The 21152-nt window shown below is 40.7% G+C and overlaps 3 protein-coding genes across 4 annotated transcripts; 2 read left to right on the top strand and 1 right to left on the bottom strand.

The window, feature by feature from the left end:
• The first annotated feature begins 216 nt into the window (after positions 1-216).
• On the top strand, positions 217-4848 carry LOC131266017 (uncharacterized). Its single transcript, XM_058268352.1, has 2 exons — positions 217-240; positions 3442-4848. The coding sequence occupies exons 1-2, from the start codon at positions 217-219 to the stop codon at positions 4846-4848; spliced, it is 1431 nt and encodes a 476-aa protein (XP_058124335.1).
• Positions 4849-6921: 2073 nt separating this feature from the next.
• Positions 6922-9141, bottom strand: LOC131266022 (large ribosomal subunit protein uL13). The gene is made up of 5 exons (XM_058268359.1): positions 9057-9141; positions 8636-8876; positions 8405-8550; positions 7489-7611; positions 6922-7399 (listed from the first exon to the last, which is right to left on the bottom strand). Exons 1-5 carry the CDS (start codon positions 9072-9074, stop codon positions 7094-7096), a joined length of 834 nt encoding a protein of 277 aa, XP_058124342.1. The 5' UTR covers positions 9075-9141; the 3' UTR covers positions 6922-7093.
• Positions 9142-13056: 3915 nt separating this feature from the next.
• On the top strand, positions 13057-17701 carry LOC131266015 (kinesin light chain). Of its 2 annotated transcripts, none has more exons than XM_058268351.1 (6): positions 13057-13215; positions 13539-13740; positions 13817-14356; positions 14429-14680; positions 15981-16412; positions 16548-17701. In XM_058268351.1, the coding sequence occupies exons 2-6, from the start codon at positions 13552-13554 to the stop codon at positions 16662-16664; spliced, it is 1530 nt and encodes a 509-aa protein (XP_058124334.1). In that variant the 5' UTR covers positions 13057-13215; positions 13539-13551; the 3' UTR covers positions 16665-17701. The 2 variants fall into 2 exon arrangements, with proteins under 2 accessions (XP_058124334.1, XP_058124333.1); XM_058268350.1 differs by having other exon boundaries at positions 13531-13740.
• The last annotated feature ends 3451 nt before the right edge of the window (positions 17702-21152 follow it).

The raw sequence follows: 21152 nt of genomic DNA, 5'->3' as shown, positions 1-21152 counted from the left end.
GCGTTGGATTGGAATCAAGATCGCACACCCGGACGGAGTGAGAGTACCGACAATACTATTTTCTCCATTTCCTCCAGCTTGGAGGGGCGTCCATGTGTTTATCTATATTAAACGGTTCGGCGGATGTAAACAATTGTCAGTCAGTGTCCAACGGCTCCTAGGAGCGGATTACCACTCCGACTTAGCGCACCGAGCATCGCTTCTTCTTCGGGAAGGATGAAACCCCGATGGAACATTGTGGTTAGTGTTACCGAGCGTTACTTTCTTTACCCCATTTCCCGGTGCTCTTTCCGAGCCAAACGAAAGTGAAAAAATACAGCTGAGCTAAGCCTCCTCGGTTTCTTTGGAACATCTCACAGGAAATCGTGATAACATAATTGCCAATATGTTCGATTGCTTAATACTTCGCGACATGGTTGTTTATGCAAGTGATATAAATGGAAGCAACATCTCAGCTCAGTTCAGAGATACCACGTGTTCGATAATTGGCAAGTGAAAGTGAGTGGTTTGAGAAAAAAAAAACTAAGTTTTGCCGTCTCGTGGATTTGGAACACTCCAAGAATCCAGGAAATTAATCGCCTATTATTAAAACCACCAATTTCATTGTGTGGTAAGAGTGGATAGATTTAGCAAGAGTACTATTGTTACTATTTTTCACTGATTACATTTTTAAATAATGTTTGAAACGAAACTGTGTAGATAATACTCAAATAATATATTTGAACTTCAGTTTGTCTATAACACAAAAAAGAATTATTTTTTATATAAATTTTACGCAAAGCTTCAATCGCGCATAAAAACCTACCAAATTACTTCGTTGCACTCAATTAATTGAATTTAAGGCTACCCACTTTCATCTGCATGTGATTTTTTCTGCAGTCTTTCTATAGATTGTGCTTTATTCCGTATACTTCGGTTCCGAACATCCTTATTGCTTATTAACGGCACTTTACGGTTCATTTGTCTCATTTATTTCCTCACCCTGCTTGCACTATCTCTTCCCAGTAATGTAGTCAGCTGAAGAAAATTGTAAAACACTCATTTCCCTAACGCCAACAAGCACGAAACATGAAGCTCTGAACACAGTAACGATTTTCGTTTTGGGGATCATCAATTTGCTCCAAGGTGAAAATGAAAGCCTCTCTACGATACGATCAAGGATAGTCAAATTTCTAGCTTTATCCATGACTTTTTAGCTCACGAAAGTGTACGCCTGATTCTCCAATTAAATTTACGTCAAGGCCGAACTGCGTTCACTAATGATGTTAAAAATAAGATGAGCTTTACCATTTTTTTTTTTGGTCAAGTATACTGCTTCTAAATCTTTTTTCGTTCATTTCATTTATCATGTCATAAATAAGGTTTCTTTTATCCATTTGTAGTATGAAGTAAGTACAGCTCTAAACTCGAAGTATCAGTTGTTTGATATATTACACGTACCGAGTAGGGAAATGTATAGTACTGGTTAGTTAAAATTTAAAAAAATATATTTAAAAACCTCTAAATTCAAAAAGAAAACCGAAAATGTTAGTCAACAAAAATAAACCTATGCAAGTCTTTACTTGGCTGGAACATAGATAGATTATACCGGAACTGATGATCTTTTTGTGATACAACCTTTTCTCACACAAATGCTCATAATTTGCACGCGATCGTACTGCATCGTCTAAGAGTTCACCCAAGAGTGCATTTGGGAGGAGAGGAAAAACAATACACACACACACACGCATTTGCTACAAACCATCAAAGTGTGTCGATAATCTGGTACAATGTCCGCTCATTGTTCAACCTGCTTCCCCGGTGCAACATGGATGAACACATAAACTAATGTGTTAAAAGAAAATGATTCCATCATTTTCTCACTACATTCCCAGCCTGCATATGCAAAGAGACGGTGCCGTTGCGTTTGCGGAACGAAAAAAACCGGAATTGAGCATGCTGAGGGTTTGTCTATTAACACACAGGCACCATTCTTTTACGATGCGGTCACAGACCAGCGTCGTGGTACCAATGGCAGTTTGCAAACAGCCGGTGGATGAGAAACCGGTCCCGGCAACCGTTGAAATTAAAATCATCAACGCAGGAGATGAGTGTAAAGGAATTTCTGGCTAAGAGGTGTCTAGCACGTGTACGATTGATGACTTCAATTGGTTAAAAATTACTAAATTAAACAGAAAAATGTTCGTGCAATTTTTACATTTCATGTTTTTTGTCCAGCATTTATCCTAAAGTACACTTTGATAATCTGTGTCAAGCCAGTATGACGCGTCACTTTCGCTGTAACCAAACATCGGTTGTTGGTTATGCAAACCCTGTCCACCTACGCGTTGTTCGATGAGAAGAACTCTTTTAGAAACAGGGGAAACGCGCTTAGGGCTCGAACAAGCAAGCCGATGCTGCTTCAGCAAGGACCAACGTTGTTTGCAACGTGCCCAAGGTTAGACAGATTTGTAGAAGAAAGTAATTCCTTTCCATATACATGGCTGTATTCGCCATTATGAGTTCAGTGACTCATTTCCTTTCATGGTGTCCTCTTTGTTCCGGATGAGGCGTAGATCGGTGATCGTCATTGACGTGCGTTATGCAATTAACCAATCTCGCACGAGTAGATGTCTACCCACTTAGAGTTGAGTCTGGGAAGGTATATGTGACTTTCTGCACGTCATGGACAGTTGCTGCCATAATCATTTTTTAAATTGCAGAATAAATGGAGCTGCCTCTAAAATTTTACTTGTACTGCAAATTGTGGCCTTTTTCGTTAATCCAACATTTTTTTATAAATAAATGTTCAAGTCACATGTCTGTTATAAGATTTTCTGCTTTTCAAATAGAAGTGAAAAGCTGCGATTGGTTCACACATAACGACATACATTTTTTCAATTTCTAGTTTACGGTATGGATTGGAAAGGATTTTCCACTTCCACCCACCAGCTGGCCGAGATCCTCCAAACAGTCACATGACATGTTAATCAGCAACACACGACTCGCATACATGCGAACCATGGTTCGGTAATCGAGACTCCCGTTACAATTTGCTGCATCCGTATCCGATAATATACTGATTGTCACATCAATGGCAATCATGTAACCGTGTGATAATCGTGAACTTTCTTCTTCCACAAGGCAAACAAAATAAAGCAAAACAAAAACGAAAAATACAGAAATGTTAAGATGAAAAAAATGTATGTCTGTGTCAAGCCAGGATTCTGTGGCCGTAGTCAGAATGAAAGACTTTCTCACAAGTGTTTTATCAAGCTTCTGTTTTGAATTGGAAATACTGGAATGAATTGACCACTGAACCACTTTCCTTCGGTTTAGCTTATTCGAGGGTCAAGCATCCTCGTAAGCTATTGTAATGATCACATGTTCGAGGTTATGTTCAAAACTAATGATCGTTATTTAATTTTCAAACGTTTTTCCTACGATTCCTCTTTTCTACAGGTTACTATCACCTTGATAGTACAGATACGGACAGCGCTAGTAATAGCAAAAGCCATTATCGACCAAAAGGCGGAGGAAACCCAAAATGTTAACGTACCAGAACAGGCACAAAAACGCATCGGCTACGACTATCCGTCCCCAGCACTGCCAGTAACGTTCGACGATCATCAGCACGATGAACATGCGGCACCGGTGCCTTTACTGCAGCAGGAAACGTTAGTCGAACATCAGCCCGAGCACGAGGAGCACCACCACTTCGAGGAACACCTGCACCACGAGGAACACCATGATCCGGGCTACTGGAAGAAGAAGCTCATCTGGAAGGAGGGATGGAAGAAAATTTGGAAACCGGGCAAAAAGCAAATTTGGAAGCCTGATTGGAAGAAAATCTGGAAGCCAATATGGGTACCCACGGAAATACCGGTTTGGAAGGACACTCAGGTTCCGGCATGGAAGCAAATCTGGAAACCGGTTTGGAAGGAGATTCAGGTTCCGGCGTGGAAGGAGATCCAGGTCCCTGACTGGAAGAAGATTTGGAAGCCCATCTGGGTGCCTATAAAGGTGCCGGCGTGGAAGGAAATACAGGTACCGGCCTGGAAGCAAATTTGGAAGCCCGTGTGGAAGGAAGTACAGGTACCCGATTGGAAGGAGGTTCAAGTTCCGGCCTGGAAGCAGTACTGGTATCCGGAGTGGATCAAGGTAGGCATACCGGGCGAGAAGTTCCTTGGCAAGGACCACGACGGCTGGGAGTACACCAGCCACGATCTGTGGAAGAAGAAGCTGGTCTGGAAGTCGGGATGGAAGAAAATCTGGAAAACCGAGCAAAAGCAAATTTGGCGTACGGACAAAAAGCTCGAGTGGAAGGCGGCCTGGAAACAGATTTGGCATGCAGCCAAAAAGCAGGTTTGGGTTGAAGACAAAAAGCTCGGCTGGAAGGAAGCCTGGAAGCAGGTGTGGAGGACGGAGAAGAAACAGATTTGGGTTCCGGAAAAGAAGCTCGAATGGAAGGCGGCTTGGGTTCAAATTTGGAAGCCCAGCAAAAAGCTCGTCTGGGCGCCGGACAAGAAGCTTGAATGGAAGGAAGCATGGAAGCAGATTTGGGTTCCGGATTGGAAGGAAATTTGGCTGCCAGCCTGGAAAAAAATCTGGAAACCGGTGTGGATTTCGGAATGGTTCCCATCGCCCGATCATCACGACCATCATCATCATCACGAAGAGATCGAGCACAGTGGCTGGGCTAGGAAAGATGATACCGATGGGAAGGTACTTTTCAAGCGCAGTGACAATGGTACGGCACATCCCAAGGCCATCGAAGACCAGCTTTCGGCGGGATCCGCCAAAACTTCCTCGGTCCTTGCGAAAGGCGACGCAACGGAAAATAAAACGGAACTCCGGTTTCCTTCGTGAAGGGTTCCGAGTGCGTGCTATTAGTGTACCACTAGCCTATCTGAACACAAAGTCATCTTATTTATAGCTAGATTTTATTTCTTTACTTAGAGAGGTAAGCAAGTCTACCTTATTACACTGTGTACCAGGTGTAGCTACACTGTGAAAATGAAATCGCATGCTGAGCAAACGGTCCTTCGAAGTGATATACGAGCGATCCGTTAAAGACTAGAGTATTGTTTTTTTGCATAGGTCCAGCCATTGTTGAAAAAATAAATGAAACAAATGTAATTCAAGCCTCTGTCATCAACCCGCACAATCTTGTAAAAAGCTAAAATTCATTCAAACTACCCAAATTTTACTAAACGTTTGGCTTCATCTTTGCAGTTTGTTTGAATTGGAATAAAAAAAGGATAAACATTTATTTGTTTTCAGCGATCTAATAAGTATTGATCCAAATGGTTCAATTTTTGTTAATAAAATATGTCGAAAGATGTACCCTAATAGTGTGTATTCTAGACATTCTTCTTCTTCTTCTTGGCGTAACGACCTCTTGGTCATGTCTGCCCGTTAAGGGCTTACGAGACTTGTTTCCCTGTTGTACGTGGATAGTCAGTCCTCTCGTACAGGGGAGGGTCCGGTCTCGGTTGGGATTCGAACCCACGCCGTCGAGGCGGTGACTCATGGGCCGATTTTCTAACCGGCGCTACCGCTCTTCTATCGCGGACCCCCAAGACCCTGGATTCTAGCCATTACAGTGCGATTCAATCACTATGGAAACTTGCACTATTAACTTAAATATTGCTACTCAGACCAACTCTATTTAAAATCATAAAACATCTTGTGAGCTTCCAAGTAAGTAATTTCTAGTAAGTATTTTCCCACAGTTTATAGCAGAATAATGATATTCACACACATTTCAATAACGCTGTACTTGAGCGTTTAGAGTGGTGGTTTTCAGGGGCAACAGAAATGTTGTTGTTGTTGAAATTGAAGTTGTTTACAAAAATTACGAAACCTCTTACGGAAAGATAAGTTTGAAACAATTGGAATACTGAAAGGGATTTTGATAAATCAGCGGAAAAATGTTCTTTTTTCAACCCTTATGTAACTTTCGCAAATAAACGAGAAAGTGGCTCAATTGACGCCAACGTCGTTAAAATCGCCAGTAATGTAGATTTTTCCCTTATATTTTTATCTTTTAAAACTGATGTAGAAGTTCACATAAGTTCTTTCATTAAGTAGGAAAGATAGCAGGCCTAGAGACTGGTTCGATACCAGTCTCTCACAATATGTCTGCAATTATTTGTTGAATAATCTTTCATGTAAATGCTTCTTGATAATGACGCGATCCAAGATACCAGTTATACAAAGTTTGTCCACTACAAAGGCTCACCCTATGCTATCAGCCTTATTTTTGATTTGCACAACTGAAGGAAAGCGTATTCCAAGAAAAGTCGCATGAAGGCTGGTCAGGGCAAAATTACGGGATTTTTAGCGGCGTAGCTATGAGTGATAGCGAACATGCTCATAATCGTGCAAATCGTATTCAGAAGTTGCCAAAAATAGCAGACAGAATCTTTGAAATCAACAAAGAATGTTTCTTAACAGTGTTTATAGTGTTCTTCGTTGCAAAATGTTTGCTAAATTGACAAGTACTCATACTGCATCGATGTTAGTTCTTACTAGTTGTATATTATTTGAATAAATGATGTTTCACAAAAATAAACGACGAAGTGTTTACAATGCCCCACAGCAAATCTGTTAAGGGTCATACGTTGGCCACAGAAAAAATGGCTATAGGTACAAGAGAAATGAACAATCATGTAGGTGACCGTTATAGATTCTTGAATTCTTCCCGCGCATAAGGAGAAATTGGCTTTGAATCATGACACCCTTAGAATCTCGCAAATGGCATGTACATCGGTCATTCTTTTCCACTTTCACGTGATAACCTCCATAACTTGCCCCTGGCTACCGCATTTTAGTAGATAATCAGCAAGGGCATATTGTACAAATAAAACAGTTTCATCTCAGCACCAGACAAATTTAAACTAGCTTTCGGACTTATGACACTCGCAAACAAATTTCTCGTAAAATTTGTTGTTGTTTTTTTATTCGCGCACAGAACGCTTCATTTTATATTTTCTCTTCCGTTTTATGGACCGCGTTGGCTGACGAGAAACCTCAAGGTGGAAAAAGAACGCAACGGGCCTATACTACACCATGCTTTTCTTCTTCAGTGACCGATAAACCCAATAGGAGTTTATGCTTTCGCCTTCGCCGGCTCTTTCTTAGCAGTAGTCTTCTTCTTCTTTACTGCCTTACGCACGGGCTTACCCGCGGCCTTAGCCGCGGCCTTAGCCTCCAGGCGGGCAGCCTTACGGGCGGCCTTCGCAACAAGAGCCAATTCCTTGCGCTGGCGCTTGGTAGGCTTCGGTGGAACAGCATTCAGCACCGGCTTACTGTACTTCTGCTCGAACTCGGACGTCAAAAAGCCATACTCCTTGAGTACTTCATTTTGTGACTTGATCTTGTCAGCGACAGTGGAGCGAGCCTTCCATGTGATTTTCTAAACAGCAAAATTTATACAAAACACATTAATGAGTGACAATTCGTGCGGCGGCATTTAGGTTTACGACAAAAAAGGAAAATATTTACCTTCAGTTTCTTCTTGTGCAGATAAGCCAACCGAGACTTAATCTTGCGCTTAGCTTCAAGGTTGCTTACAACATCGCGGTACTTCCATCCGACTTCGTGGGCAACGCGATCGATGGTGCAGTACTAAAAATTAATAAAAATTAAGATATACAGTAAAATTATATATTAACATTTAATATTGATATTCAACAGCAAACAACGTCAAACACCGTTCTATTAAAAAAAAAAAACAATATAATTTCAAGTGAAGAATCATTACGGATTGGCATGTGGTATCAAGATCATCTTTACAAACAATAGGCTATTTGAGTTACACAAATGACATGTAGAGAAATTGCTCTGCAATACTATCTCCCTGATCATTTTTAAAAATATATACTTAAAACAAGTCAAATTAATTTTAATAAACCTTGTGACGGATTGCACTTAATTTTAAGGAATGCCACAATTGAATCATAACACTTACTCGTATCGTTAGGCCTGCAGTTGGTCGAAACTTTCAGAGGGATTGAACTCAAAGTTTTTTCATTCTTTCGTCTTTTGTGGCGTAACGCTCGTCTACCAATACGAGTTAGAAACAATATGATTGAACTTGATTTTGAAGTGAATTTTTTTTCACTCCTATGAAAAACCATCGTGTAAGCTTGCACTTAAACTTTTCTACAAGGTCAGCTCGATCAACTTTATGTTGCTCACATTGTTACAGTTCATAGAAAACATTCGTGTTCACTTCGCAAGTCGCGACTAAAGATACGAAACAAAACTTTGAAAAATTATTTCAGATTGAGAGCCTGTTTAAAAAATACGTCTGTGCACAAAATAACCAGCGCGAATTATACACTACAGTTATTGTGTTTTCGATAGCTCGTAGAACTAAGCATTTCTCGTTTGTATAAAAACTATTTTGTTGAATTACCTTTCTATCCGGACGCAGGCAAAGCTTTCGCAAGGCAATCGGAACAACCAAGCGCTTTTGCCTGTCATACGGTTGGGGAATACCCTCGTACACCTTCAGCCGATGCAGAGCATCCTGGCCGCGCTTGGTCTTGTGCGGAACCATTCCTGAAACACACAAATGTACACATTAAAATCACTGGTTTCCTATAAACCCCTCTTTTCAAACAACCACTATCGTCACAATACATACCACGAACGGCCTTCCACAGCATACGGCTGGGAGCACGGAAATGGAATGGACCGCGTGCCGGGTTGACGTTGCATCGCTTTCGCAGGTAGGCCAAGAACTTGATCTTGTTGCGGAAGAAATGGCCGGAGAGCTGCAAATCCTCGCAACGCACCACGACCACCGAACGACCGCTGAGGAGTTGCTTGGCGATGACCGAAGCCAATCGGCCAACCAAGTGTCCACGTCCGTCAATCAAAATCGGCTGAAAAAAGCAAGCACCGGGAGGGAGAGAAAATGTATCTTTAAAAACACCGTAGAACAGCACCGGGAGCAATTATCGCGTAAACCAAACACTCTCGGCGAAAGAGCAAAGATCTTTCTTCGCTAAACAGCAGAAATAGCACCGAAATTGCACTTATTTTCAACTGTAATCGATAGATACCTTCTTCACGCGTACCATCACTTTCGCAAACAGTAACAAAAAGGAACCAGAGAAGTTTCGTTGAGCGGAAGTGCACGATGATTTGACAGTTACCGTCAGCTCGTGAAAGATCTGTCATCGTTGTCAATTTCCGTTCAGTGTCGGTTTCATTCAGCATTTGCTGAAGACAAAAGAATGCTGTTATTTTATAAATATTTTTGATTTGTATGTTAACAAAATTAATTGCTTCTCTCAAAATTCAGGCAAAATTGCTCTTGTTTTAACACGGTGAAAATGAGCCTGAAAGGTACCTAAACTTTATTGTAAAGTTGTGTGCCTTGAAAAGACTTCATTTGAAGGGTCATGTACAAATCGTATTAGCGATCATAAAGTTATTAACAAATTTGTTATCTCAGCAGAAATAACCAACCAAGGTATCTGTACGTCCCAGTTAAATGTTTATTTCATAAACCTCAATTCGTGGTGCAATCTTTGTTGTACCAAGTTGTTTGCTTTCACAAGACCTTTCATTTGAGAGGTCTGGCGCTAAAATTGGGCAAGCCACTAAAAAGTTATTTAGAAATTAGTTTTTTAGCTTATTTCCAGTTGTGCCCAAGGTTTTAGAAGCTTGTTAGCGCGCTGCTGCTTCGTTCTAGTGGTGGGTACATCAAATCCCCAAATCATAATCATACCCAACGAGAAATTTTGGCGTTAACCCGGCCATTCGGCTGGTGCGAGTTAACCCGGCCCCGGTTAACCACGCCGAGTCGGTCGATCCAAGCGCTGCTATCGAACATTGGCCACCGATACTATGTTACACCCCCCGGTTGACAAAAATTCAAATTTTTTGCTGCTGTCATGTAGTACCAGCAAGTTTTTCCATGGCAGTTTGCTGGGACTCTTGCTGGAACTACATAGTACCAGCAACAATGTCAATTTCTGTCAACCGGGCCGGTAAAAACGACTATAAGAAAAATATAACAACTAATGAAACAACGAATACGCTGGTAAAAACACGGTCGAATGCTTGCTAGTTGGCCAGACTTGCACAGTAAACTAACAAAGGTTTGACAGCCAGTACCTCTTTCCAGTGCGGTGCCTCCCAAAAAAAAAATTATTGGTAGGTTATGAGGAGTCCATGCCTACCAAAAATACACTTGGCAAGGTTCTTTTTGGTAGGCATGTATACCTTTGGTAGGAAAGTGCAGCAAGGTTCTATTTGGGTAGGCACTCTTCACTCATCATCAGATTATCCATATTTAACTTTTTGTGTTAACTGAAGATGATCGGACTCAGCACACAGGAAAATATCCGTTCGAATCGAGTTGTCAAAGGTCACTCACGTTGAAAAGCGCGCGCAAAAAAAAAATCCTCTCAAATGTGTTCATTTTACCTGCCATTTTGAATATGAACGAAATGAACTCTTTTCGCAATTCCGTTCGTTCCCGTTTGTATGGGAAGAAATCCGCGAGGTTTTATGCCGCGGATTCTCAACGAATTCCCAAATAACCTTTTGCGTGCTTTAACCTCGCGATGAGTTGATATTCGTTCAAAAACTGAGGGTTATCCGTTCAACGTTTAGTTGTGACAATAGCAGCTGCATCCGAGAAATTTTTGAGAGGTGAGCGCGCGAGAGCCCCATACCCGAGAGTTACTTCCGAGAGATTTTTTCTTTCGCTTCTACGCGCGGCTGTGACGTCACAGCCCTTGCGCGAATGAATACACTGGACGAAATGGTTTGTTGCGTTTTTATCTTTTTATTTCTCGATTTCTTGTGAATTCAATAACACCGAAAAGTAAGATAACATCGATGATCCATCAACAACAGCATACACACTATACAATAAACTATTTCGTATGAAATATACACACTTCACTGCAGAGCTTACCTGCTAGTTGAGGAAGTCTTTTGCTCAGCTTCAGGTGCGTTGCTCCGGAACTTATCATTCTGCGTAAAAAGATGTCTCCAACTAGCTAGGATCGTAGGTTGAATAGTTGATAGTTGATTGAATACTAGATATACTACCCTGCAATAGGTGAAATGTAAAAATTATATGTAATTATAGCCGAAAACCTTTAGCGAACTTACCGTGTAGCTTTGTTTACGTCGATCTGTCAAAATCGCTCTACGCATGTGATGAACGCAGCGAAGGAAAAAAAATGGAAAAATTCCATCGTTCTAATGGAGAAATGCAAGCTCATGCTTGCAGCGACGGAGACAAACGCACATCGCGATATGCCGCAATGGAAAAATGTTGAGCTCGGTGCGCTCCTCGTGTACGGGAGCGAGGGCATTGCAGGGTGCGTGCGTTCGATCACCCAAATAAGATCTCTCCATCGAAAAATTCGAGAGCGGGATCAAAAAATCGACGCGCGAGCGACGGGTCTTCGCCACTTTCGCGGCATCTGCAGACGGCAATCATCGAGAGTGGCATCGCAAAAATCGGCTAAGTTTTTTTTGTATGGAGTTTTTTCTAACATGCTCAATTTTCAAATGGAACCCAATCCCAGGCTGGTTGGGTTCGTACATTTGAGGGTTCTTATTAAAAAAAAAGAGTGTTAATTGCTTTTCTGAGAATCCTATTTGTAATTTTTTATGAATGTATCATTATTTTGTGTAATTATTGAAATGATTACCAACGACTTCGTTTAAAAAGTAATAATCATCCACTTCTTGGAAACACTTGAGCGCCTAAGGTATAAACGATGCTGGAGGCTTCAAAGGAACCTTTGAACATACGAGGTATAAACACACAGAGTTCATTTTTCACCGACCGTCGAACGGATATTTTCCGATCGTAGTCCGTGCTGAGCACGGATATCTTGTTTGCTTCGAAGGAAGCTTTTTGAGTTAACTGATAACAAAAACAAAAACAGCAGAGACTCATGCATAGACTGTCAGAAACTTTGCGCTTGCATTGACTGGCGACAGCATTGGTACCGCAAAACGCGGCTACACGAACCGCAAAGATTTTGACGTAAACTTATACGGGTTTTGAGCAAGATGATTAAATACTGAGGGGGTCCGCTACAGCCGAGCGGTAGCGCCGGTTAGAACATCGGCCCATGAGCGCCGGGGCTCACCACCTCGACGGCGTGGGTTTGAATCCCAACCGAGACCGGACCCTCCCCTGTACGAGAGGACTGACTATCCACGTACAACAGGGAAACAAGTCTCGTAAGCCCTTAACGGGCAGGCATGACCAAGAGGTCGTTACGCCAAGAAGAAGAAGAAGAAGAAGATTAAATACTGAATAGGTGACTTTTTAACAGGTATTTTTTTAGAAAATGGCGACCGTGGATTTTGACAGCATGGTGATAAACAGCATAGAATGTAAACAACTATGCAAGTAACCAGAAGGTACGTGATGTGAAACTTCGGCACATTTGGTCGAAAAATCGGTAACCCACTACAGCCGACGGCTTCTTAAACGTTTGCCATGCGAACAAAATGAAAGCAATTGAAGAATCGGTTTGTTTGGTTCTCAAGCGTTGTTGTTTGTTTTTCTTCTAAGGACGATTCCCGCCAAATTTGAGTATCAGCATACTGTCAAAAGCTATTTTTCGATTTCTTGCAGTCTAGACGTCAAAATGCTCTACATTCCGCTACCTTATATAGTGTGTATTTATCTTGGTTTTGAGTTTGCGGTAGGAGTTTGCGGCTCGTGTAGCAGGCCGGTGACAGGGCGATAATGAAGTTTAAGGATATCATATTCGAGTGTATAGAATCATTAATGAAGGTCACAAACGCGATGAAGGATTGCAAGATGTCATATTCCGGTTTCAAGGTGCGATAACGGAGTTCGCAAAGGCGAACAACGCGTTTCAGCTTACGCTATCCGTCGTAAAAGGCTGTATCTATGTCCAATCTATTATAACCAGCGCCCGAGACAATTGAATCGAATCGCTCAAATCTTTTGAAATGGATTCGAATCTTTAGAATCCATCTAGGGATCGAATCTTCGAATCTTCCGAATCCCGATCTATCAACACTATTGTTGTCACTGCTCCAAGTGTAGCGCTGATGCAGAAGTGCTGTGCTGTCGTTGAAGCAAAGGAACAAAATTTTCACGTGAAAATTCAACCAGAAGCTTCGAAAATTGTCGTTTTGCAAGAATCTGTAGTTATTTCAGTGCTGTTGTACATCCAAACCAAGCATTTGTTAAAAATCTGATAAAAGGTATGAATTGGGGAACAAACGATTTGCACCAAACATTTTTTACTTGACGTTGACATTCCATGAATCAATACACTGTTTTCTTCGAACCACATCCTCGGAGAAAGTTTTTCTTCATGTTTTCCACCGCTTACGGTACACCAAATGGTCCTGCTGTTCGTTAAGTGGAACGATGTAACTTAACTTTTTTCTTGTTCGTACGACACCATAGTAGCGTCGTTCTATTGATCGTTCAGCATTTGGCGTCAACAACCAATTTTCGATGATGTCATTTTAATGCGTCACTTTCGGCTGCTGTTTATAATCTAATTCTTTCAGTTTTACAGTAAAGGCCCCAAAATGACTCAAATGGCCCAGGAAGAGATCGTGTCGAACACCAAAACGGTCATGCAAGGCCTGGAAGCCCTGCGTGTGGAGCATATGACATTGATGAACAACCTTGCGGAGGGTAGCAAAAATGATCCGGACAAAATGGAAATCGTGAAGCGCAACATGGAAAATATTGAACTGGGGCTAAGCGAAGCCCAGGTATGTGTTTGATTAACTGTACAGCGTAACGTTTTAGGTGGTAATGATGAACATTGTCTCTTCACTCCATTGCCAGGTAATTGTGATGCTGTTTGCTCATCTGCAAAATATCGAAGCCGAAAAGCAAAAGCTACGTACTCAGGTTAAACGACTGTGTCAGGAGAACGTATGGTTGCGTGACGAGTTGGCCATAACGCAGCAGAAACTGCAGGCATCGGAACAGAGCGTAGCACAGCTGGAGGAAGAAAAGAAACATCTCGAATTTATGGCTTCGGTGAAAAAGTACGACGAAATACAGGAAAACGAAGATAATCTAGAGAAATCTCGTACCGATCCTGTGGTCGAGCTTTTCCCGGAGGACGAAGCCGAAGAACGGAACAATATGTCACCGACTCCTCCGAACCAGTTCGCTAACCATGCGAATGCCGGTTATGAGATACCGGCCCGTTTGCGAACGCTACACAATCTGGTTATACAGTATGCCTCGCAGGGCCGCTATGAAGTAGCTGTCCCATTGTGCAAACAAGCATTGGAGGATCTGGAAAAGACTAGCGGACATGATCATCCGGACGTTGCTACAATGCTTAACATACTAGCTCTGGTGTATCGGGATCAGGTAAGAGAAAATGTTTTATAACAAATGTCGCATTAAAGTGAGTCAACATCGCACTTGTTTTTTAATTCAAAGAACAAATACAAGGAGGCAGCCAACCTGCTTAACGATGCCCTCACAATTCGCGAGAAAACTCTGGGTGAAAACCATCCAGCCGTTGCAGCGACCTTGAACAACTTGGCCGTACTGTACGGTAAACGTGGAAAGTACAAGGATGCTGAGCCACTGTGCAAACGTGCACTGGAAATAAGAGAAAATGTTCTTGGAAAATCGCACCCTGACGTAGCCAAGCAGTTGAACAATTTGGCTTTGCTTTGTCAAAATCAGGTATGGTTGGAGATTTTTATCGATTACATTTATTTAGTTTAAGAGCGTACGGGTATCGATTTTTATTGGAATTGACAGGTTTTACAAAATTGTTAAATTGTAATATTCGTCAAGTCCGTACAAGCATTAGAGTAAAAGCTACCAATAGTGGCGCAGTTAGTCATGTGACTAACAGTAAGATGTAATTTATAAGTGTCAAGAACACAATATTTTACATATCTATACCAATTATGATCGCAACATAACTTTTGTTCTGCAAAGACATCTATTTTCCCCGTAAACCATACAGAATACACCAAAAAAGCGTGTTTTTCTTCTTAGTTGGTTGTTCCTATAATGGTGGTATGGTTGTTGTTGTATAGTTGTGGTATCGTGTATCTATAATGGTGGTAGTACAGAAAACTTGGCAAATACTAAATATAATTTGACTGTAACTTGTTTTTTTAGCATATTTCAGAACAGAACGCCAAAATTGTTCATATAGGCCTCTCATAGATTAATGCGTTTGCCTCATATGGCATACGTGATCAATTCTTAAGAAATCCAGAATATTAGTACAATCATAAGATCAAAGAACATTTCATAGAACAACAAATATTGTCTTTAATTCGTCTTAGAGCTAGAATGTTATTCCACTACAACCACTACCGCACCGCTATGGGAGGACTTACCCTATAAGAAAAAACCTTAAAACTATTTTCTGTATCATTTTTGTAGTCTCCTATGAAATGTTTAACACTTTTGGTGAAGGTAAACATTGCACATTACTTCCCCATGATTCATTGATTTATATAAATAGTTATGCTCGTGATAACGCTAGGCGCGGCTAACCAAGGACCGAACAAAAAGCTCCAAGCATAATTTTCTCAGTATAACAAAAATCTGCTAACAATTTATGTTGTATGAGCTAGAATGATTGAAAGAGGTCGATGCGTTTCATGTCAGTGACATGTTTTGGTCATTTTATTCTTAGGGTGTTTTCCCTCTAACTACCCACTTGGGTTATAAATAGATTTGCACTAACGATATGAATGTTTATTGGCGCTTTTTTTCAAGACTATTTTGATTTACCGCAAAACTATTGGTAACTGTTGTCGCTCATTTATGATCTACGTAATATTTTATGGTTTCCGATTTATTTAGCATAGACGATGATGATGTAAATCACAATGCCTTCTAACTATATAAAACGCTTAGCTGGTTAACCCGGTGTCCAATACATTACATGGATGTTTTAAGCTTACTGATTCATAGTTTTTTTGTAAATATTTTTTTAAATGTATTTTCTTTTATTTTACAGGCAAAGTACGAAGAAGTTGAAATGTACTACAAACGAGCATTAGAAATCTATGAGATGAAGCTTGGTGGTGACGATCCAAACGTCGCAAAGACACTCAACAATCTTGCCAGTTGCTATCTGAAACAAGGCAAATACAAGGAGGCAGAAATGCTCTACAAAGAGGTGCTAACAAGAGCTCACGAGCGGGAGTTCGGTACAATCAATGGAGAAAACAAACCGATATGGCAGGTAGCGGAGGAGCGAGAGGAGAACAAGCAGAAGAATCGTGAAAATACGCCGTATGGAGAGTACGGTGGATGGCATAAGGCGGCCAAGGTTGATTCACCCACTGTCACCACGACGCTAAAAAATCTGGGTGCCCTGTATAGACGCCAGGGCAAGTACGAAGCAGCCGATACGCTGGAAGATTGTGCTCTCAGAAGCAAAAAAGAGGTACGCAAATAGGCCATAATAGTTCAAGCAAAGCAAAACATAACTAACCCAACCAAACAGCTTAACCAAAAGCAAACTAATCGGTCGAGTTTCTTCATGTGAACGCTAAACGTTTACGATGTTCCTTCCTGGCAGGCATTGGATTTGGTGAAACAGTCGAAAGTGCTGGGTGTTGCGGATGATAACAAACGCCAGAAGAGCGGCAACAGCAAAGAAGATAATGAAGATCACAACAAACGAGTGCACAAATAATTGGTGTTCGTCCGACGCCCCGCACATTTTACACGCTAGACCAGCTAAAATATTAATAATAGCCGCTCATATACATGAAGATCAATAGGAAAGATGATGGTGCAGGTGCAGCGGTTTGTCACCAGGATACACTGGCAACCATTCAGAGCGACGCCGAAATGATCGATTATTTATATCTTATCTCTTTCAGTTTCTGTTTTATCTTATTTTATCCGTTTCGTTTTATTCCAGTCCGATTTCTTCCCCTACTCTTCTCTCTCTCTTGATCTTTATTTAAATACAATTTACTTTTTTTAATTATTAATATTAACAACCTTAACCTAGCTACTCCTTTCCCTGTTGGCTCTGATGCCGGGCTACATCATGACGATTTACATGCTGCCCCGAGGAATTGCAACGTACCGCTATTGTACTGCTGATAAACTCTATTAATTAAAATCTTCAATTAATTCCAATTATTGCCTGGAACCACTGACAATGAATCGCAATGAAATGTTGCACACTATGTAAACCGATCCGACATATTTGATGGAACGTACAGTATAGCAACTCTTCTAGCTTACACGGTTGTGCTGAATGTGCACACAACTAGATGTGGCATACATAAACATTGTTTTGCTTTGTAATTCTGAAAACGAAAACGAAAAATGGAATGAGTTGGTAGCTTTTTGGAGATACGATACGATTCGATATAGCATCTACTGCAAAAGATCTGCCGATGCATACTATGCATAGGTGTGGAAATGATTAACCTAAATATTAGTGATTCTGGAGGTAAAATCAGCTAGCGAGAGAGAGAGAGAGAGAGATAGAGAAGAAGAAGAACTAGAAGATATGAATGCTATGCAAGATATAAGCGAGAAATGGGTAAGATAGTAAAGAAAACTACGCTTTTGATAATAAAATAAAAATGCATACCGTTCATTTAATCATTTCCAAAGTAATATGTAAGACACATATGCGTATCTGAGTAATTATATATAATTTGCTTGTGTTTTCGTCTCTATCGTGTTCAAAACAATAATTGCACCCACTCTAGTCCTTTGCCTTTTTACTGTTTTTGGATATCCGAAAATAATCATGCCTCAAAAATAGTGTCACGTCATAACAATTATTATTTGTTCGTGGGCAACTTTTTTTTTAATTGTTTGATTCTAGTGGTTTAGGATATGTTACTTATTATATAACTAATAAGAAAATGTTAGTAAATGCTAGCACGTTAATTGTCAGATGCAAAAGCTAATATATTTTTTTGGCATCATTAATAACATAAACTAAATAAAAGTTATTCTTCATCTCCAGGTCTTGCAAAGCTCACTAGACTTTTCTTTTTATGTATCAGTGAAATCAGTCCTTTCCTAAAGGCGAGGGTCCGATCTTAGACGGGACTTGAACGCCGTCAAGGGATTTTTAACCAACATTGCGCTCGATTGATACCGAAAACATGTCAAAAAAAAAAACGCGTTGCACCCAACCTTAAGGTAGTGAGGTAATGTTAACTGATGTCTAAGAAAAGTTTTTAATTCTAAATAATTTGAGTATTTTTTGGTTTAGATAGTTGCAAGCCGCTTTACTTAATAAATTCTAGGGGATAATATTTGAAAGTGTACGTTTGGATTAAACTTTGCTTTAAGATGCCTCACATATTCTTTCTTGAATAAGCACCTCGGCTCAGATATTGAAATAAGATAATATAAATTATTATTATTATAATGATATTAAAGATTTAATAGTTTTCTGCGTTTTATATATCTTCCATTTGTTGCAGATGAAAAGAGAAAATGTTGGTTCGTAACTTTTAATCATTTCCTACATGTCGTCGAATAAAAATAAAAAATTGATAATATACCACTGCACAAAAATAATGCTAAATAGTTACGTAATACGATTCAATATCTGCTGTACAAAGTTAGAAAGTAGTTTAGTTTAAGTTAGATAGTAGTTTGATTGTAGTAGATATTGATGTAAATTAGTCGACAGTTTACAACAATAACATATCTCGTAAGAAACGTCCAAAAAGAACCTCGTTAGAAGTAAAAAGAATAAAAAATTACTTGTTTCTCAAGGATGGTTTTGAATGCTATTTTTATAATTTTGTTTTTTAATTAATGGCCATAAATGGTCAAATTGTTTTTACTACACATTTGTAGAGCGTCTTTGTTAGAATGGTACCAAATGTTTTAAAATTTACTAAGCTCAATTCTTGTCCACAGTAGGATGTTTCATTAGATTAAAAGAAAAACATAAAAAGATCCTCGCTGGATTTTTTTGTATTACATGACTAAATCGGAGAACTTTCCGTCACATATCGATCCTACCTGCATTGCTCTTTCGAGATCTCTAAATTGGTGCACAAAAATCTCAATATTGAGTCTATTAGAATAGCATGTGGCAAATGATGGGGGGAACACGTCACTCGATTTGATATAATAATGGGATCGTATTTTCTAACACCGGCTACAGCGTCCGTACCTCTAAGGTTTTGTCTTATGGTGATTTTAATTGGGCTGCCGAACCGAAGTCGAAATAGAACGGGAAAGAAAACGGGTACGCACCATTCGAAAATTGGAATCGAATGATTGACAGCACGAACAATCTTCCAGTGAAAGGGGGCTATCACGATAATTCTTTATAATTACATCAAAAATGTTTTCAGGAAGCGACCATTTGAAGAACCCGCCACACTTTTGCCCTTGATTCTCCCGGTACGATGCCCTTCACACGAGCAATTGTTGCTTAACCGAAACGGTTATTACCGTCAAATGCAATAGCCAATCAGCAAGCAGCAAAGAACTATGTGCCACGGCGATTGGTTCGTGCGATTCAGCCAATGAGAGGACGGTTTTTGGTCGTTGAAGGTGTGGGGTAGCCGCCATAGGAGGTGAGGTGGTCTGATGAACAACTTTGAACAGCTCGGTTTCCAGCTGCTTCAGTCGGATCGCGGTCGTCTTTTCGGAAGGACTTACGCCTGTTTGCGTAGCGGTGAGGTCTTTATATCGGCACCGTGTGTGTTTGGGGAGGTCAAAGTTCGGGGAACCAGGGGCAGGTGAAACACTGCACTGTGATGTGTGACTTTCAAATCAATCGATATTTTGCAAGGAACCCGTGATTTGTTTGAAAAATTGTAGCCAAATATGGTTTATTGGTTGTTGCGCAGTAACGTGCAGAGGATGGAAAAGTATCAATAACATTGGCGATTTATGGAATTAGCCATTAATCCAACGTGATATGTTGCTGTGAATGTGTGCCTAAATTATCATACGACAATTGGCCAGGAAGAATGATTTACAGTAACTGCAGTGGATGTAAGAAGGTGGAGGACGACAAGGAATGTCGAGGCGCGGAATGGAGTGTCAAAAGGAGGAGTAATGAAGAAAGAAAATGGGAAAAATAATACGACGTGAATTGGCACGGCAAATGAAAATCGAAACGAAGGAAAATTTCAACTCTCCCATCCATTAGCAAACAACAACGGCGGTTTCGTACCCAACGATGGCACTTTGTTAGGAAAGGGGCCAAGGGGAAGGGGTAGGGGGGGGGGGGGGGGGGTAGACTGGCCGGTGGCAGTGGTGGTGGTGGTGGTTGCGTGACAACGGTTGGAAACATTATTATATATAAAGTGAATATATTTTCTTCACTTTTTTCCTCTGTATAAATATAACGTGCCCTGTTCGTATGGTTCATTTCGTTGAAAGCAATGGTGAGCGGAAGAGAGGGCGGGAGGAGGAGAAGAGTTGGCATGAGGGTGCAGGTGGGCGGAAAGGCCCCTGGTAGGAAATGGTGAGGGGGGTGGGGGGATTCGGATAGCCTGTCCAAAGTACGAGTCCAAGCCTTGGACTTTGGGCTGCGGAAAACGCGATGTTGTAGAATCGTCTGTAGTTTTGCCCTTTTTCACTTCTCCCCACGTCAATAATCAAGAACGAATCGCGTGACTTCGCGTTGTAGCTCGCTGGTGCCGCCAGAGTGACGGTAATTTTACTTCTACCCAAAAGAATCTTCAGGCATCGTCGGTCGGGCTCCATTTTTGTTCTCTGAAAATTGTATTTCAGCGCTGTGGCGCTTTTTGTAAATTCACCATGAGCTACATAAATTAGCCCTTATATTCACCCTAGCCAGGGTCCTTAAAACCTCAAACTACCTTATCAGAGCATTCAAATGTATGAATGAGTGTTAAATTTTCAAGTATTCGCAATAAAGAAGGAATCTGTTCAGAGCAAATTGGTTGGCGTGAAAAATTCAGTGTTAAGAAAACAAAACAATACTATTACAAATACGCCGTAAAGGGGTGTGCAGTGAGGAAATAGACAAAAGAGTAATATTATCACTACCTAAAGTCGATAAAGAGTGTTGTGTGAAGAGTGAAACTGAAGCATAATCTCAAAGTGTTTGTATGCCTAATTGAAATTCAGTCATTTCGGAAGGAGTAGAATTTTTAGTGATACCTTGATACCTTTAATTTATCCATCGTGCAACGTGACGATCTCAGGA

The sequence above is a fragment of the Anopheles coustani genome, chromosome 2, assembly GCF_943734705.1.
Source record: "Anopheles coustani chromosome 2, idAnoCousDA_361_x.2, whole genome shotgun sequence".
NCBI classification, from domain to species: domain Eukaryota; kingdom Metazoa; phylum Arthropoda; class Insecta; order Diptera; family Culicidae; genus Anopheles; species Anopheles coustani.
This window is presented reverse-complemented; position numbering and strand designations above follow the sequence as displayed.

Excerpts from the sequence above, each read along its gene's own strand:
- LOC131266017 (XM_058268352.1), top strand. The coding sequence starts at position 217 with ATGAAACCCCGATGGAACATTGTG. Across the intron at positions 241-3,441 it reads AACCCCGATGGAACATTGTG|GTTACTATCACCTTGATAGT; the intron begins GTTAGTGTTACC and ends TCTTTTCTACAG.
- LOC131266022 (XM_058268359.1), bottom strand. Across the intron at positions 8,551-8,635 it reads GCTGTGGAAGGCCGTTCGTG|GAATGGTTCCGCACAAGACC; the intron begins GTATGTATTGTG and ends TGTGTGTTTCAG. Across the intron at positions 7,400-7,488 it reads TGCACAAGAAGAAACTGAAG|AAAATCACATGGAAGGCTCG; the intron begins GTAAATATTTTC and ends TTTGCTGTTTAG.
- LOC131266015 (XM_058268351.1), top strand. The coding sequence starts at position 13,552 with ATGACTCAAATGGCCCAGGAAGAGATCGTGTCGAACACCAAAACGGTC. Across the intron at positions 14,681-15,980 it reads CTTTGCTTTGTCAAAATCAG|GCAAAGTACGAAGAAGTTGA; the intron begins GTATGGTTGGAG and ends TTTATTTTACAG. Across the intron at positions 16,413-16,547 it reads CTCTCAGAAGCAAAAAAGAG|GCATTGGATTTGGTGAAACA; the intron begins GTACGCAAATAG and ends CCTTCCTGGCAG.